Source organism: Cyanistes caeruleus, chromosome Z (assembly GCF_971803275.1).
Source record: "Cyanistes caeruleus chromosome Z, bCyaCae1.hap1.1, whole genome shotgun sequence".
Taxonomy (NCBI): domain Eukaryota; kingdom Metazoa; phylum Chordata; class Aves; order Passeriformes; family Paridae; genus Cyanistes; species Cyanistes caeruleus.
Genome location: NC_141732.1, coordinates 60,876,469 through 60,892,114, shown reverse-complemented (window position 1 = coordinate 60,892,114; position 15,646 = coordinate 60,876,469). Strand labels below are relative to the sequence as shown.

The 15,646-nt window shown below is 36.8% G+C and overlaps 1 protein-coding gene across 1 annotated transcript in view; it reads left to right on the top strand.

The window, feature by feature from the left end:
• The window catches only part of RGS7BP (regulator of G protein signaling 7 binding protein), a 34,394-nt gene that overhangs the window by 10,147 nt on the left and 8,601 nt on the right, over positions 1-15,646 (top strand). Inside the window, exon 3 of the mRNA XM_086866615.1 lies at positions 12,640-12,770. Coding sequence (XP_086722741.1) covers positions 12,640-12,770 — 131 coding nt within the window. The remainder of the gene's footprint in view (positions 1-12,639; positions 12,771-15,646) is intronic.

Below are 15,646 nucleotides of genomic sequence, written 5' to 3'. Positions count from 1 at the left end.
TTATTTTTCTATGTTCAGAACAGTAATTCTGAAAATTCTTGAAGTTCTACATCTGCAGTAACACAACATACGTTAGTTTTGACAGAGTGGAAGAGCTTATAGCAACTTGCTTAATGATAAACCTCACCAGCAGTCAGAAGGACAACATTCTTGCTTGTCCAAGCTCTGACAAGATTGTTCCCAGAGGTGCTGGCAGAGCATCCTCAGAGCCTGACAGCCACTGACAGCTTTAGGTTCCTCACAAAACACAGTGGACTCTTACATTTTCTTCTAGGCAAAGCTGAGGGTGCCTCAAGTTAATTTCTAGACCGCTTGCACCCAGAAAAGGGAGAGAAGTGAGAAAAGGGGAAAGGGAGTGCTAAAAGTAGAACAGACATCATCTTTGTCAGTCAGTTATTTGCCCCTTTATTCCAGCTGACACTCAATTAGCACATTTACAGCCCTTTCCAGTGCAATGCTGCCACTGCTGAGCCACTCAAGACTGCTGGGTAGGCCAGACAGGTCAGCCTGCCACGTGCATGAAGGGTACTCCCAAGAGCAGGGAATCCATGTCCCAGCCCAGCAGCCAGGGATGCTGCCTGTGCTTGAGGATCACCACAAATAGCATTATTCTCTCTGGGAGAGCAGCATAGCTTTTCCTCTGTGACATGACCTGAAGCTGTGAGATAGTTGTAGAGAATTAGGGGGCACACTGCCATCATCTAACCCAGTGGAAAGAGTGTTTTGCATGAGGAAGCTCTGTACTTGGGCTTCAAGCAGTGTCATTGCAGGTAAACACTGAAAACTGTTAAAGAACTTCTTTTGTGGTATTCTAATCCTTGTTCCCATTTCTTTATATATATTTTAAGCAGATAAAACACATAAAGATACAGGGAAACAGAGATTCAGAACTCAGGTAAAGGCTGACTATTTCTCAGCATTTTTTATCTTTTATCATTTCATATCGTCAACCTGGCAAACTGTAAATTCATCTGCACTGTGCCTAGGGCTAGAGTAGCCTGCAGGTTTAAGGTCTTTACCTTCCATTTTAACATGCCCTCTGCATTCATCATTCCCATTGTGTGTTCCTCGAACCTGGAAGATGATACCAAAAACTAAGATACTACTGTAATTCAAGTCCTTCAGTGGAATGTTCGCTGCTGTGCACAAGCAGCATTCGATTACAGTTAGATTTTAGAAGGGTTGTTTCTCGAAGTCTAACTAATTAGTAATGGAGTATTCCAGTCATAGGTAAGACTGTTTATCTGTAGCAATGATTGAAATAACCAACTTGTTTCACATTCCTATTCTTAGGTATACAAACCTTTACATGAGGAATTAAAGTGAAGGAAAACAACATGAGTTACCAAAGAGACTTGGGGACTGAATTACATTGGCTGGGCCTCTTTAGAAATGCTGCAGTCAGAGCTGACCTTTCACAGAAAATTCGGTCTTTCTGCCAGCAATCTCTGACATCATAGCCTTCTCTTGCCCCATTTTTGTCCTTTCAGAAGATCTGCTCTCATTGTTGGACATAAAAAGCTTTTCACACCTTTGCTTTGCAATTGATTTTCTCTGAGAGTAATCAGCCAGAGGATCCAGCAGTTAAGTACATCTCTAGAAACAGGAACTGTGGGTATTTTTAAATTAAAAAAATAAATTAAAAATTAAGTTATTAAATGTGAGCTCTGTTTTGACAGTTGCTGTTACCTTTGCTTCACTCCAGATTTTCTCATGCCCTTTTCTTCTTCGTCATCCCTTTTTGCCAGTGTTTCTGTTTTTTGATTTTTTTTTTTCCTCGTAGCCTGTCTCTAAACAGTAATGAAATCAACATCTGATTTGCTACTGTCACATTAACTATTTGGGAACTCCTTCTGGCAGAGTCTTGAATGTAAAAGTAACAAGCCCACTGGAAGCCACTGACCTTTCAATCTGTGGCATTACTGTAGTAAACATGGCTAACAAAAATAATAATTATTTCAAAATCCAGTGTTTTGGGAAAAGTCTGGAAAATCTCATTCAACCTCTGGCTGATGTTTCTGATGAATCACTTACTAAATAGGTGTACCAATACTTACTATCTCTGAAAAATACCTAGTAATTTTATAATATATTTGAGTCTTTCAAGGAAAAACATTGTTTTCAAATATTCTGTTTTATTATTGCTATAGTGCTTTCTAAATAATGCATTTTCTAAATTCTAAATTCTAATTTCTAAATACTGAATATTACATTTTTATAATTGTTTCCATAATCAATTTATTTTGAAATTGATTTTTAAGTGTCAATATACTGGAATTCTAAGCCCTAACATGTAACAGCACATAGCAACTCCTGTTGCTATGTCTTGTCATTCATGTCACAAGTGGAATCAGTTAATAAGATTGAACAAAAACCTGAGTGTTACTAACTTATGTCAATAAATAGTGCTCCACAAGAGGATCTAGAAATAAATTTTAGAAGGTAGTTAAAGGTAGAAGTGCAGCTGATTATGAGCCCGTCATGCCATGCTAATTTCTATGCCCACAAAAATTAGGAGTACCAGAGAAGCCTACATGGTTCAAAATTAATGTTAAGCCAATCTGAAAAAAAAAAAAAATGCAGTATTTATGAAAATAATAATATATACTTCACACCTATCTTCACAGATGTAAATAAAAGTTGCACTTGTACTAATCTGTAACCAAGATGGCCAAGAGGTGTGTCTTTGTGTCCCCATTAGGCCCACAGCTTTGAGACCTGTTTCAAAAGCATATTTCAGTATTTATGTTCTGTAAGTTTCTAGTGAAGCACAACTGAAGCTAAGAATTTAATGGTGAGTTTTAAGTGCTTCTTTCATGATCATTTTCCTGAATACTACTTAAGAAATCCCACATGGCTGCAATTTTTTGTGATAGACACTTTGCCTATCTTTGTTCTGGTTAGCTTGCCTTATATTGTTCTCAGAAAATTACTTCTGATTCTCACTGAATCTTATAAAGCCAGACTATGTTGACAATATGTTCATGTATCTTAAGAGAAGTGAAGACATGAGATAGTGAAGTTATGCATTAGAAAGGCTTCAGCATGAGCTCTTAGAATTCCACATATACTGGGATTTGCTTCTGATTTCTTGCCTCTTTTTTCTAAGTTTTGGACTGAAAATTGCCAGTTAATGGAAATGTTTTTACTAATGCTTAGTATTTCTCAACATTCTGGAACACTGCTCTCTAGCTGGAAAGGAACCATTTTGATTCTGTGCCCTTCACTGAAATCAGCCGGTGGCGTTGCCAGGTTAATTGTGCAGGGCCGTGCAATTAAGAGCCATGTTTGATCATGCTCTTTCAAGTGCTGCACTTCCTGCATAGGCAACTAGAAAAAGACTTCACTGTGAGCTGCATGGTACATGGAGGTTTGCTCTAGAAAGAGGTCAAGTACCAAACAGTAGCTACTCTTCAGCATCATCAGTACCTTGCAAGATCAGTCTCCAGCTGTGGGAGATACTAGGTCTCTCAGGCTTCCACTGGGAAAATGTGTACAAAATCTGTTGTAGTTTTTCTAATTGCTTTATCATTCTGTTTCTGAACAATTAATTAAATATTTGAAGCCATTATCTGGGCATTAAGATCTCGTCTTGACACAGCATTAAATGTAGCATTCCTTAATCCAGAATCCTTCCAGTATTACCAGTTAAATCTGCTTAAATTCATGTTTTTAAATTTAACATAAACCGAAGTGTTGGCTATTGTTGAATAGAATTTTCTTCTTGATGGGAATATTTAGAGATATAATTTTTAACTATCAGAGAAATAATATACGGAATTATTTGTAAATTAACGTAGAAGGTCTTCTTTTCTTTTATATTCCATTTTTTATCTTGCTGCTCTTATCTAAGAGTACTTTCATCATGAACATTTCCTGGCAGCAGATCTGGTGTAAGAATTCAAATACATATTAAATTCTGTTCTAGAAGTTGTTGAAGAAATTGCTTTCCCTTTTAAGAAGAAAACAAGTCTGCACGTATTGTGTGAGCAAAGAGAAGCTGACATTTCATATCTCTGTCTATCATGGCAAGACAGATCATTGCAAATGTACTGCTGGTAATCTTGGAAGCATGGCAAATGGTTGAGTGGCAAAATATTTAAAAGTGCCATGTTTATAACAGCAGCTTCCAGTTATTTCCAACAGTTCTGGAGTTGTTACTGCGGTGAAGCAGCACTATCCACCCGTGTGCGTTTACAAGCCCTCCCAAAAAAAAACCCCCAACACCAACAAAGCAGTGTTTGGTACTTGGGAATAGTATGACAACTACAACCACAGTACATAAGACTCAGCACAGGGTGAGGCTGTGTGCTGAGGAAGCAGTCCCTTCATGCAGGATGAAGAGCCCCAGTGCAACAAAATTGTGGGCGCTCCAAAGTCTGGGCATATAATTTAGCTGCAGACCTACCCAAAGTAGTGTGTGTACAGCCTTTTGCAATTCATTTTGCATCATTCAAGACTCAGAAACAAGTAGTTTGTCTGTGCAGCTGCTAAAACACAATACTGAACGCCTTAGGAACATTTCATGGAGAAATCCTTGTTTCCCAAGCACAAAAAAAGGGCTTTTCAAAGAGGGAAAAAAACAAAAATAACGCCAGTGCACAAAGTCAAGTGAAGACCAAAGCAGGATTAAAAAAATCTGAAATAAAAAAATCACAAAGTTCTTTTAGCTAGAATACTCCTTCCTGAACACATTTTATCAACAGATGGTTTTAAAAATTTATTTCTCCATATATGAATTTAAATTCAGGAAGCTAATCTGTTTCTTTTTTCCTTCTATTTCCTTCTATTCTTTTTTTTCTCTTTTTTTTTCTATTTTTCTTTTTTGACACATCAAGTTTTCTCAGTCTCTCAGCTGTGATTTTTAACTGCTCTTACAGATTTCATCTGTGAAGTATCTGGTGGTGCTGTGTGAGATTCTTCTACTGATTCTATAACACAATTTCTTTTTCACTTGGAATACTTTTATATGGAGGTATTTGAACATCCTTTTTAAAAAAAAAAAAAAACAGATAAAAATACTCTGAGGTATAAGCATGATATATTCAAGGCACTCCTGGAAGCATTTGATACATATAAAATCCCAAACACTACCTTATTCTGAACAATCTAGTAATATCTACTGGATGAGCAGTCTTCCTTCCAGTTTAGAACTGTAGCAATCACATTATTGATGTATTTGACCAATAGACAAAAAGAAGCTATTACGAAAATGTAGAATTTTTTTCAGTAATTTTTAATGCAATGTAGCTCTTACCCAAATCACAGTGAAACCTTAAAGAATATCTTCCCTTCAGTTTAAATACTTAGTGGTTTGTAATATTTTTGAGGAAAAGCAAATACACTGTTCCTTGCTTCTTCTCATTCTAACATACCTTCACAATTGCTCTGGTTTTCTCATTTTGAAATACAGAAGATCAGAAATCTGAGTTACAAGCAAGTAACAGGTATCCAGATCACTCTAATGTGTTATGGAATGCCTTTTGGAAAAAAATATGTTGAAATTTATATTCAAAGAAGGAATAAAATGAAATAAAATAAAAGGAATAAAATGGAAAAAGGAAGTGTCACAAATCTGAGGCATCATCTGGTTTAGTGTCCTGTGAGTGGTCAACAGCAGATGGCATCACTTGGCCTGCAGCAGAGTTCCTTCTAAATCCAGTGTGTTTCTAGTTCAGTGTGACCTAGATCCTACGGCATCAAATACCTGAAACATCTAACTCTCCTTCAGGCTCACTGGAAAGTTTGACCCTATTTGTCCACACAGATCAGAACCACTTTCATAAATCAGATACTAGTTTTCATAAAAACTCTGTACAACTGTTAATCAAAGGAACTGGACGGGACTGTAAGTATGAATACATTCATGTTTTGCAGAATTCTGAAAAGTAGAGTTTATAAATCATTCATTAACGAATAGTGAGTGATTAAGGGACATTTTTTAAAGAGAAGCTTAATTAAAATCAAAGGGCAAATCCAGAGGCAGCATGACTTTCAGCTGCCTGCAGTAAAAGAGGCTGGGCTTGAGCCTGTTGGATGGCACAAACTTATCTGTGCTTTCTCTACATTTTTATCAAATTCATTTGAGAACAACTTGTTGATGCTGACAAGGCAGTGTTCTGAATAGGAATTTCTTTGATAAGCTTAAGAGTTATTGCATATACAGCTAATGTCACTGTCTCCTGCTTGGTTAGCTCAGATCTTTTCTGGAAGGTCTGTGTCATGGTTTGGATTTATCTGTTCGTTGGTATCATTTGAGGCTGTGAAATTTTTTATTCAGCTGAGGCTAAATCTAACAAGGCTGACTTGAGAGCTCACCCGAAGTTTTCTATCATCTAACTGTACACCACCTTCTCAACAAGTTATTTGATAACCTGTAGAGAAAAAGGCTCTGTTCTGCTCATGTCTAGCTAGTGCAAAAGTCTCATGGATTTCTCTAAAGTTGAAGCAAGGGACAGACAGCTGAAGGAAGGATCAATGGGCTTAAGATGTGGTGATCAAGCCCTGCATTTCTATTTTATTTTTTTTTTTAAATCTTATGAGAACTCAGAAGCATAATTTAAGATACATACACAATTTCATTTGGGATTCTGAGTATCTAAAAACATCATGCTGGGGATTTTAAGCTTAGCTAAAATGGTATCTTATTTTGAGACAACATCCAAACTCCTGCCTAATTTCTTGTTCACTCCTCAGCAGAATATGGGGAGAAGACAGGAAGAACAGGAATGAGAAAGATTAGGTGGAAATAAAGATAAGGACATTGACTGTCTGTAGAGCAGGCTTGACTAGGGAAAGATTACCCTAATTAATTCCAATTAAAATAAAAAAAAATTCTAATTTAAGTGATGGGAAGAGAAAAGAAACATCAAGCTACCTTTTCTGCCTGGCATCCACGCTCAGCTTCGCTCCAGACTCCTCACCAACCCACATCCTCCTGAGCTGTGCAGGTAGAATGGGAATGTGGGGTTACAGTCCATAACCAATCTGCCTTGTTTCTCCTTCCTCCTCACACTTCCCCTCAGCTGTAGTGTAGGCTTCTCCACAGGCAGCAGTCCTGTCAGGAAAATCTGTTCTAGCATAGGTTCTCCACAGGTGGCACTTCCTCCAGGAATATCCATCTGCTCTGGTGTGCTCTGTGGGCTGCAGGGAAGATCTGCTTTGCCATGGATAACCTCCTCCTTTCTCTTACCCTGATATTTCCTCTCTTCTTTCTTACTCTTCCCACCCCCCCACCCCCCCCTTCTCCCTGTGGCTGTTTTTGCCCTTATTAGAAATAAGTTTTTTGATCAGCAGGTAGGTTCAGCTGTGTCCTGCCGAGGAACCCTTGCAGAGCTGCAGGTTCTGGCTGTGTTCAGCACAGGGAAGACTCACATCATCCAATAAAGGGTACCCTGTTACTACCATCACTACCAAAACCTTGCAACTCCATCTAACACACCTAGTATTGCCTAGAGTGGAGTGAGATTTACTGAAATCTCTTGTTTCAGTGCTGTTTTACTTGTGTACAGGATGATATACTTAGTGATTTATGATTGGATTTTTCCTCTAGTGGAGTAGTTTGCATAGTGCTCTCATAATTTACCTATTGCCCATGCTTGAGTTAGTTCAGCCATTAAAACTTCTGAGGAAAGAAGTCTATAAAATTCTGGCCTGTGATTCTGATAGTTTCAAAATGATGTTTTTTCAAAAAAAATAAAATGTTACAGTTGTATCTATATGTATCTAAATTGTTCTAGCATGGAAATATCTAAAATGTTATCAACATGGGAGGTAGCAATGTCTACCGTATGAGTCACTGCATTGTGGTTTTGTTCTGCTGTATCATATACTCAGATTGACTCCATCATCCTTATCAGAGTTACTGGAGATTTGCAGTGTTCTAACAAAACGAAACCTGATGACATGTCTTCTGTTACTGTGAGCGCTGTTGCAACTGCTTCAAAACAACAATCTGATTTAATAAGAACAGCATTGCAGTAATTTATGGGTCTGCTAGAAAGAACAAGCCCTGCTTTTCTCCTGGCTGGATTGGGATGTGGAATAGCAGCTGTATCACAATATTGTTTATGTAGAGAGCAACAAACCAACACATGGCACTGAAGCTGACAGCAGTTTGTGTAACTTTTTTTAAAAAATAACCCCAGAAAATGGTAGAATAAAATAACATTTTCCCAGAGGAAAACATCATCGTTGGATTACAATTTTTCTACCTATATTCAAAATGAATTCACCTTCATTTTGTTGCCTTCAAAGATGTATGGTTACATGATAAAGAAATAAACAATCAGTTTAAGATACAAAAGCAGAGGCAGGTTTAGTAGGCTGTTGAACCTGAGCTGTAATCAGAGGGGCATCTGGTACTTGATATATAAGGGGATTAAGTGTATCTCTTCTGCAGTGTTTGTCACACTTTTTGTCCCAACATAAGGATCAAATGTCTGAGGTAAGATTTGTTTTTCATCTTTTTCATCCTTTTACTGCTTCGTATTTCTAAACCACAGTGTTTTCAGATACTAACTTAAAATACAATCTACAGGGTAATATTTATGGACAGTGATTTTTTTCACAGCTCATCAAGCCAACTTACATTATTTTTCAAGGAAAGTACGTATGTGGAGCATAAGACAGAATTTGATGATTTAATTTTCACTTTTTGCTTGACAAATGTTTATTTTCCTTTGGCTTTTTAAGACAGTCTTCATTATATATCTAGATAGTCCGTTGAGCTTATAATATTTAAGAACTATTAATACTTTTCTTTGCTGTTAAGCATAGAATTTGTCAAAAGAATGCTTTTACAAAAAAGTTTATCAGACCCTTCATATAGTTTAGCTACTCTTACCAGAGATAGTCCATCTGTCTATATTTTTTAATGTTGTTGATACTAAAAGTAAAATGCTGTTCTGTTGTAAATGTGTGACTGAAGTTTTTAAGTTAAATTGAGAGTCAGACTCTAATAATTTTTCAGTTTTAATAGTCTTATGTTTCACTTAATTTCACTTAATTTCACTTATTTCAGTGCAACTGTAAGTGCTGGGCACCTGTGGGAATTCAGGAAAATTTCAAGATGTTTCTCAGTTGTAACCAGCATTGTGACTGTACAGTGAAATCATCTGTCAACTATTTTGGAGGGAAATTTTCTTTTAAATTAATTTTTACTTTTTTTTCTTTACATTTAAGGAGGAGCATTTTAATCTTGTTTTTTTAGTATTTTAAAATAATTACCAAAATAGCTGCATTTACCTCTCTTAATGATACTGGGTACTATACAGGTGGTGTAAGAGCTCCCTCTTTAGGTTTTATTTTAAACCTCAGCTTAGAAAAATAAAAAGGAAAGGAAATTCCACTTCTTGTCAATGCTTTATAAACATACTCAGTTGCACATGGTTTTACATTATTACATGATTTTTAAACAGCTGGATTTTATGGAAAGAAAGGCATCAATTTTGCCAATGGTTAAAGCATGAGAATGTAGTAGTTTTATTATAGATTTTACAGGCTTAAGTATGTTTCTACAAAAAATTTATACTTTTAATAGCAGCCTGATAAACTGCATAACTTAAGCTGCTGTTTTATGTAGGAGTAACACAGCCTTTTCATTTTTTGTAATTGCATTTTATAAAGCCAACAATGAGGTGATGGTCTGTGTCTCATGGGCAGGGGCTCAGTGCTGTGCTAGCTCTCGTATCTGGCTGCACATAAACTATTAAATAGCTCTGTTGCAAACACAATTTAGCACAGCCTTGTATAAGGTCATATTATATGAGATTTCTCTTGAATAACTAAAGCAGTCTTCTTAAAAAATCAGCTGGACTACCTGAACAGCTGGCTTAGAAGTTTGCATTAACTTTTCTTTATATATAAATATTCATTTGGCATATAACTATTAAATACTACTTAATAATAGTTAATAATAAATGTATCATAACCAGCGTTCTGAAATTTGTCTGTACTAGCCCCTCATTCAGCATTCCTCATGGTATAGCATTGTACACATAGAAATAGAAAAATTGATAAAACTTTAAAAGGAAATGTTAAGCTCTGTACACAGAATTCAGGGATTATAAAAGAAGTCTTTGTAGGCATTCATATCAGAGCATTTGGCTTTCAGAGATGAAAATGGGGCCTATATACATGCATAGAAGCAAATTGTTTGGTTGCAAACTAGTGGAATAGCTGTGGTCATTATTAGAATTAAACACTAATTAAATAGGTTGAGACAATCAGTGAGGGTACTGGGCTGGAAATACTTCTCATTGTAAAATATCTCATTGTAAAAACTCAGTTTAATATTTTTCTTGGATATCTCTGCAGTTTCTCTGGATTGGCAAATGAGAGAAGAATTTTGCGCATAGTCCAGTTAGAAATGTTCCATATTCTTAAGAAAACAAGAATGGGTCAGAAGATGCATATATTATTGACATTTCTGGTTCATAAATATAGTTTGCAAAAAGGAACCGCATTAGATTTATGACAGCAAAAATAGTCAATTAAAATGCCTATTACTATGCTTTTGAATACTCTTCCAACTTATTTGTTAAATAGGAAGGCTTATTTGTAAATAGGAAGCCACTAATAAATCTGAATTGGCTCATGAGTCAAGCATCTTATTTATAATTGCCACTTTCCTAGTCTGCACAATTAAAAATTCTGTCACTAAGAGCAAAAATGTTTTAAATAAAAGTTTTCACCATTTTTGTTTCATAGGAATTTAATAGCTGTATAAGGAAAACACTTTTTCCTTACACCTGTGTGCAGACACTGAAATCTTTTTGTCAGTGACAGCTAGAAAGGAACGTTGCAAACAAAGTTCCTGTAGTAGCCATGACTTCTGAGAGGGTCTGAGGTTTTCTAAGATCTGAAATAGTGCAGAGAAAAATAGAAAACTATATTTAAGTTTTATCTAAATCTGCTACAAGGAAATTACCTTATCACAATATAGTGTCTGTTTCTCATAGAGATAGACTTGTGGTTAAGTAATACTAGTTTTCAGAAGAGCTAGACAGATTCAGCTTGACTGGCATGAGAAAGAGGGGTAGAACTGTATCTCCCAATCAAAAGATCTCTCATCATTGAACAGAAAAAGGTCATCATTACCATCTCTAGTGGCTTAAATTTTTTGCAGGTTCCACTTTGCACAAGAACTTGTATGGCCAAATCCTCTTCTGGTGGAATAGACAAGTCAATGGCTTCAGGACAGAAGAAACCTTGGTCAAAGAGAAGTCTTCAGACATCTAGGAAACTTAAGCAGTAACTGAACGGGCCTCTGCATTTATTGGTGGGGCTCCAGGACTTAGGTATTGCATGAGATAAGCAATAAGTTTGAAGACCTAGATTTTGGGCCCGCATCCTAAATATGGAAAGTAAATGGAACTCTACACTCCTAAAGTTTTTTCCATTAAAGGAAGTTTCTGTGTGCTCATTGAGAAAATGGCTGCAAGAGTAGGTGATGCAAACATTGCAGGGGCAGGGGGGAAGCAGAACTGTGGTTGAACCCTTTTTGTTCTGCACCATAGCTTTATTCTATATTTATAAGATGCAGAAAGTATAAACACATGATCATTTTTCAACAAATTGAGACTTTGGAAGTAGAAAAGTGGCTTAAGAGAAATAAACATATTATAATCTAGCCAAAAGAAATAAAGTTGGATGGGCAGATTTATTACCATGTGTTTGGTGTAGCTGCTATAGTAACAGATCACAGCAACTGTAGTTTATGCTTCCATAATTTCCTACCTCTTTGATGACATCTACTTTGTAATGGATTGGCAGGTGGAACCAATTGTCCTTCGTCTCTTCCAATTCCAGCATAATTTCTCCTCAGTCTTTAGTGTAGGTTTTGTTTTTTTTGTTAGGTTGGTTTTGGTTTTTTCTTTTCTTTTTTAGCCTTATTTTTTTCTTGATTAAGCATTCATGATTGTACTGCTCTCCACTTCTGTGATTCCAGCCTTCAAAAGTGGTACTTGGTTCCTGAGTATGTGTAAATTATTTTCTTGGTATCCTGAGCAATTAAATGGAGGTGTAGGATTTCAATTTTTGTTTTCAAGGTTGTTACTACTACTCTGAAAAGTCTTGTGTATCCCATTCTCTTCACAGTGCATAGGATCACACCACTGGTAATTTAAATATGGAAGAAAACAAGTTCAGGCAGAATGTATAGAACAAGTAGGCTTAAACTGACTTGTTTCTGATGATAGTGTCTTCAAAGTAGGGTTGATTATGCTTGATAATGGATTTGTAACCTGAACATGGACTGTTAAAAGTGGCCTGGTAATCTTCCTGCATCTGTGTCAAGACCAAGGGTAACTGAAACTGGATGGCAAAAGGAGGCTTCAGTCTCACAGAAAATACTTGTACAAAGCTTCTGAAGAGAAGATAGTCCCTTACCCATTTTCCAAGAACACACAGAGGACATAATGACATGCAGTCTTTCCAAAGACAGCCCAAGTTCTGCTGTGCTAGACCTAGAGTTTTATAGATCTAAAGAATTGTTTGTAAATAGAGTTTGGTAGAAGAAGCTTAATAGTTTGTGAAGCTGATTTTGATATGGTTGCTTGCAACAGTAAGGAAGTGGATTTTATGACCCCCACATTCTTCTAGTCTCATTCTTAACTACATTTTTCTCTTTTATTGCAGCCCAGAAGATGGTGAAATCCATCCTGAAATCTGTAGACTATATATCCAGTTGCAGTGTTGCTTAGAAATGTACACAACAGAAATGCTGAAGTCCATATGTCTGCTGGGATCACTGCAGTTTCACCGGAAAGGTACTGAATTGCACAAATACACAGATGCTTGTTTTAGAAAAATTGATGCCCCAGTCTTCTGGGGTATGCCTGGTATTCATGAAAGACAAAACACTGTCCTGGTTTTGGCTGGTGTGGAGTTAATTTTCTTCATAGTAGCCATCATGGAGCTGGGTTTTTTTGCACTGGAAACAGTGTTGATAATACAGGAATGCTTTAGTCATTGCTAAACTCACATGATGTCAAGCTTTTCTGCTCCTCACCCCACCCTACTAGCAAGAATGCTGAGGGGCCCCAAGGAGCTGGGAGAGGACACAACCAGGACAGCTGACTCCAGCTGACCCAAGGGATATCCCAGACCATATGGCATCATGCTCAGCATATAAAGAAGGGGGGAAGATGAAGGAAGGTGAAGACATTCAAAGTGATGGCATTTGTCTTCCCAAGTCAACATTACACATCATGTAGCCTTGTTTTCCTGGGGATGGCTGAACACCTGCCTACCTGTTGGGAGTGGTGAATAAATTCCTTGTGTTGCTTTATTTGCTTGCGCGGCTTTTGCTTTCTTTATTGAACTGCCTATGTCTCAACACAGGAGTTTTTTCACTTACACCCTTTCAGTAGTCCTCCCTCATCCCACTAAGGCTGAGCAAATCAGCAGCTCTCTGGGGGTTCATTGATGTCCAAGGTTAAACCACAACAACCACCAAACTGTAAAATGAATTATGTATATCTATTGGTAGGTCTTCAGTTAATAAAAAGGAGCTCTATTTCTGTTTATCATCATTCTTACAGAAGTGTCTCTTATCAGGTATATATCACAAGTGTCCTCACCATTTAAAAGTCAGATTCTTTTTAAAAAAGAGTAGTTCCTTAAGTTTTAGCTGTCATTAGTCAAATGAGTGGGCTAGCTGAGTGATGTTATTAGACATATTTGTTGGGCAAGATATGTTACTAACAGTGTTGTTATTACTATCAGTTTTCTTATCTCATTGCTGTTTCCAGTAAATCGTGCTTACCTTAACCTGTGATCTTCACCTTTTGTGCCTCCAATTCTCAACTCCAGCCTGCCCCAACATAAAGAGGAGGGGGAGAGGGAGTGGCCTGTGCTTTGGGAGAATGTCAGTGATAGCATTAAATTGTGGAGTATCATTCCTAAAACATTACCATAGCAAAAAGTAGATAAATATGGTTCAAAATTTGTCCACCTTTATAAAAGCAAATACTAGACTTGTAACTGAAATGAGATGTCCTCACTTCAGTGAAAATGCAGCTCTCTAATAATTTCATACTCAATTAGCCGCCTACTGAAAGGAAGATGTAGAAATGCTGATAATTTACTGAATAGTTTAGTTAGTAACCTCATTGCTCAGTGATGGCACAGGCTGATTTATGGCTGTATCTGTGCTGATTGTAACTACTCTTTCCCCAGATTGTATCTCATCAATAAAAAGCTAGGTAAGGACAAGACAGAGTTCTGTAATGAGCTGTAATAAAAGTCTTGTAATGAACCTGTTGCATTTCCTGTCATGCTAAAGGGTCCTGTAATGTACTTTTCATGTCTAGCTGTAGAATACTGCTAAAGCTGGGAATATTTTTATTATGAAAGTAAGAATGGGAGATTTGTGAATGCTTAACTGAGCTTCTCAATTATTTTCTCAAGTCAAAAGTAAGTCTATAAAATAGGAAGAGAGAGAATTAGCAGAGCCATTGTAGAACAAGATAATAGCTGTCAAAATGAGTCATCACTTTTAAGACAGATTGTACTACATTTCCTATTGTTGGCAACAGTTGTCAAACCATCTTCTGAGCTGCTGCAAGTAAATAGCTTAAAGTGACCTGAGTAACTGAAATGTCTTCTCTGTCCCTTTTGTCTCTGGGTGGAATCTATATTAATAACTTAAACTAAACATCGAACTATTAGATGTCTAAAGTTGGATAAGAAGAGTCACAGCTTAGTTCCTATCTGGCAGGAGTGTGATAGACACCAGTTTCTCAACTCATCACAGAGAGAGTCATGGTAGCTATTTTGTCCTTGCCAAATAGAGTGATTTTTGTCCTTGCCAAATAGAGTGATAAACACAGTAACTTGGCTCCAAGCTTCTGTGACATTCTTTAAAAAAAATGCACAATAGGCAAAAACCATATGATGACAGGGATTCAGATAATTTGACTATCCAATAGACAATCACTTTTTTGTAATAAATATTTAGTATTGACAACATCTAGAAGTAGGCAATGCAAGGGCATCATGCAATGATGGAAATTCCAGTCCTGTGTTAATTGTTTTTTCACTGTGAAGGTAGCTGCACACTAGACAGGCACCCAAAGGGGCTGTGAAATATCCATCCCTGAATATGCTGATAACTCAAATAGTCTCAAGCAGTCTGATGCAAGTTGGCCCTGCTTTCAGTGGGATGTTACACTTGATGACTTTGCAACCTATTTATTCTATGCTCTGACAGAACATATCATTTTCAGAGAAGCATTATGAACCCATAGTTTTCCTTGATTTCTCTGCTTAGAGAGAATGCTGCTTTAGTGTAGGTGAAATGCACAAATTTATCTCTAGGAAGGAAAGAGACAATTACTTCACTATTATAAAATATATTGTAATGCTGCTGTATATAGGTTTTTTATTTCTCCACCTGTTTAGTTTTTCACAGGTCTTTAATCAACTGAGTGAGCATATAAAAAAAAAAGTTTATTGTTTAAAAGAGTACTGCCCTTATAATCTTTGCTTAACCCGTAAGTGTGCATGTCTGGTATTCTTGTTGTGTCTTGAAAATAATTTCTGAGGGTAATATTTCCTATTTGGATGTAATACTTCCCTTCTCTAGCCCACTTACCTGCCAGACAATTTGTTAGGTTTTTAAACCTCCCATGAGGTTTCCACA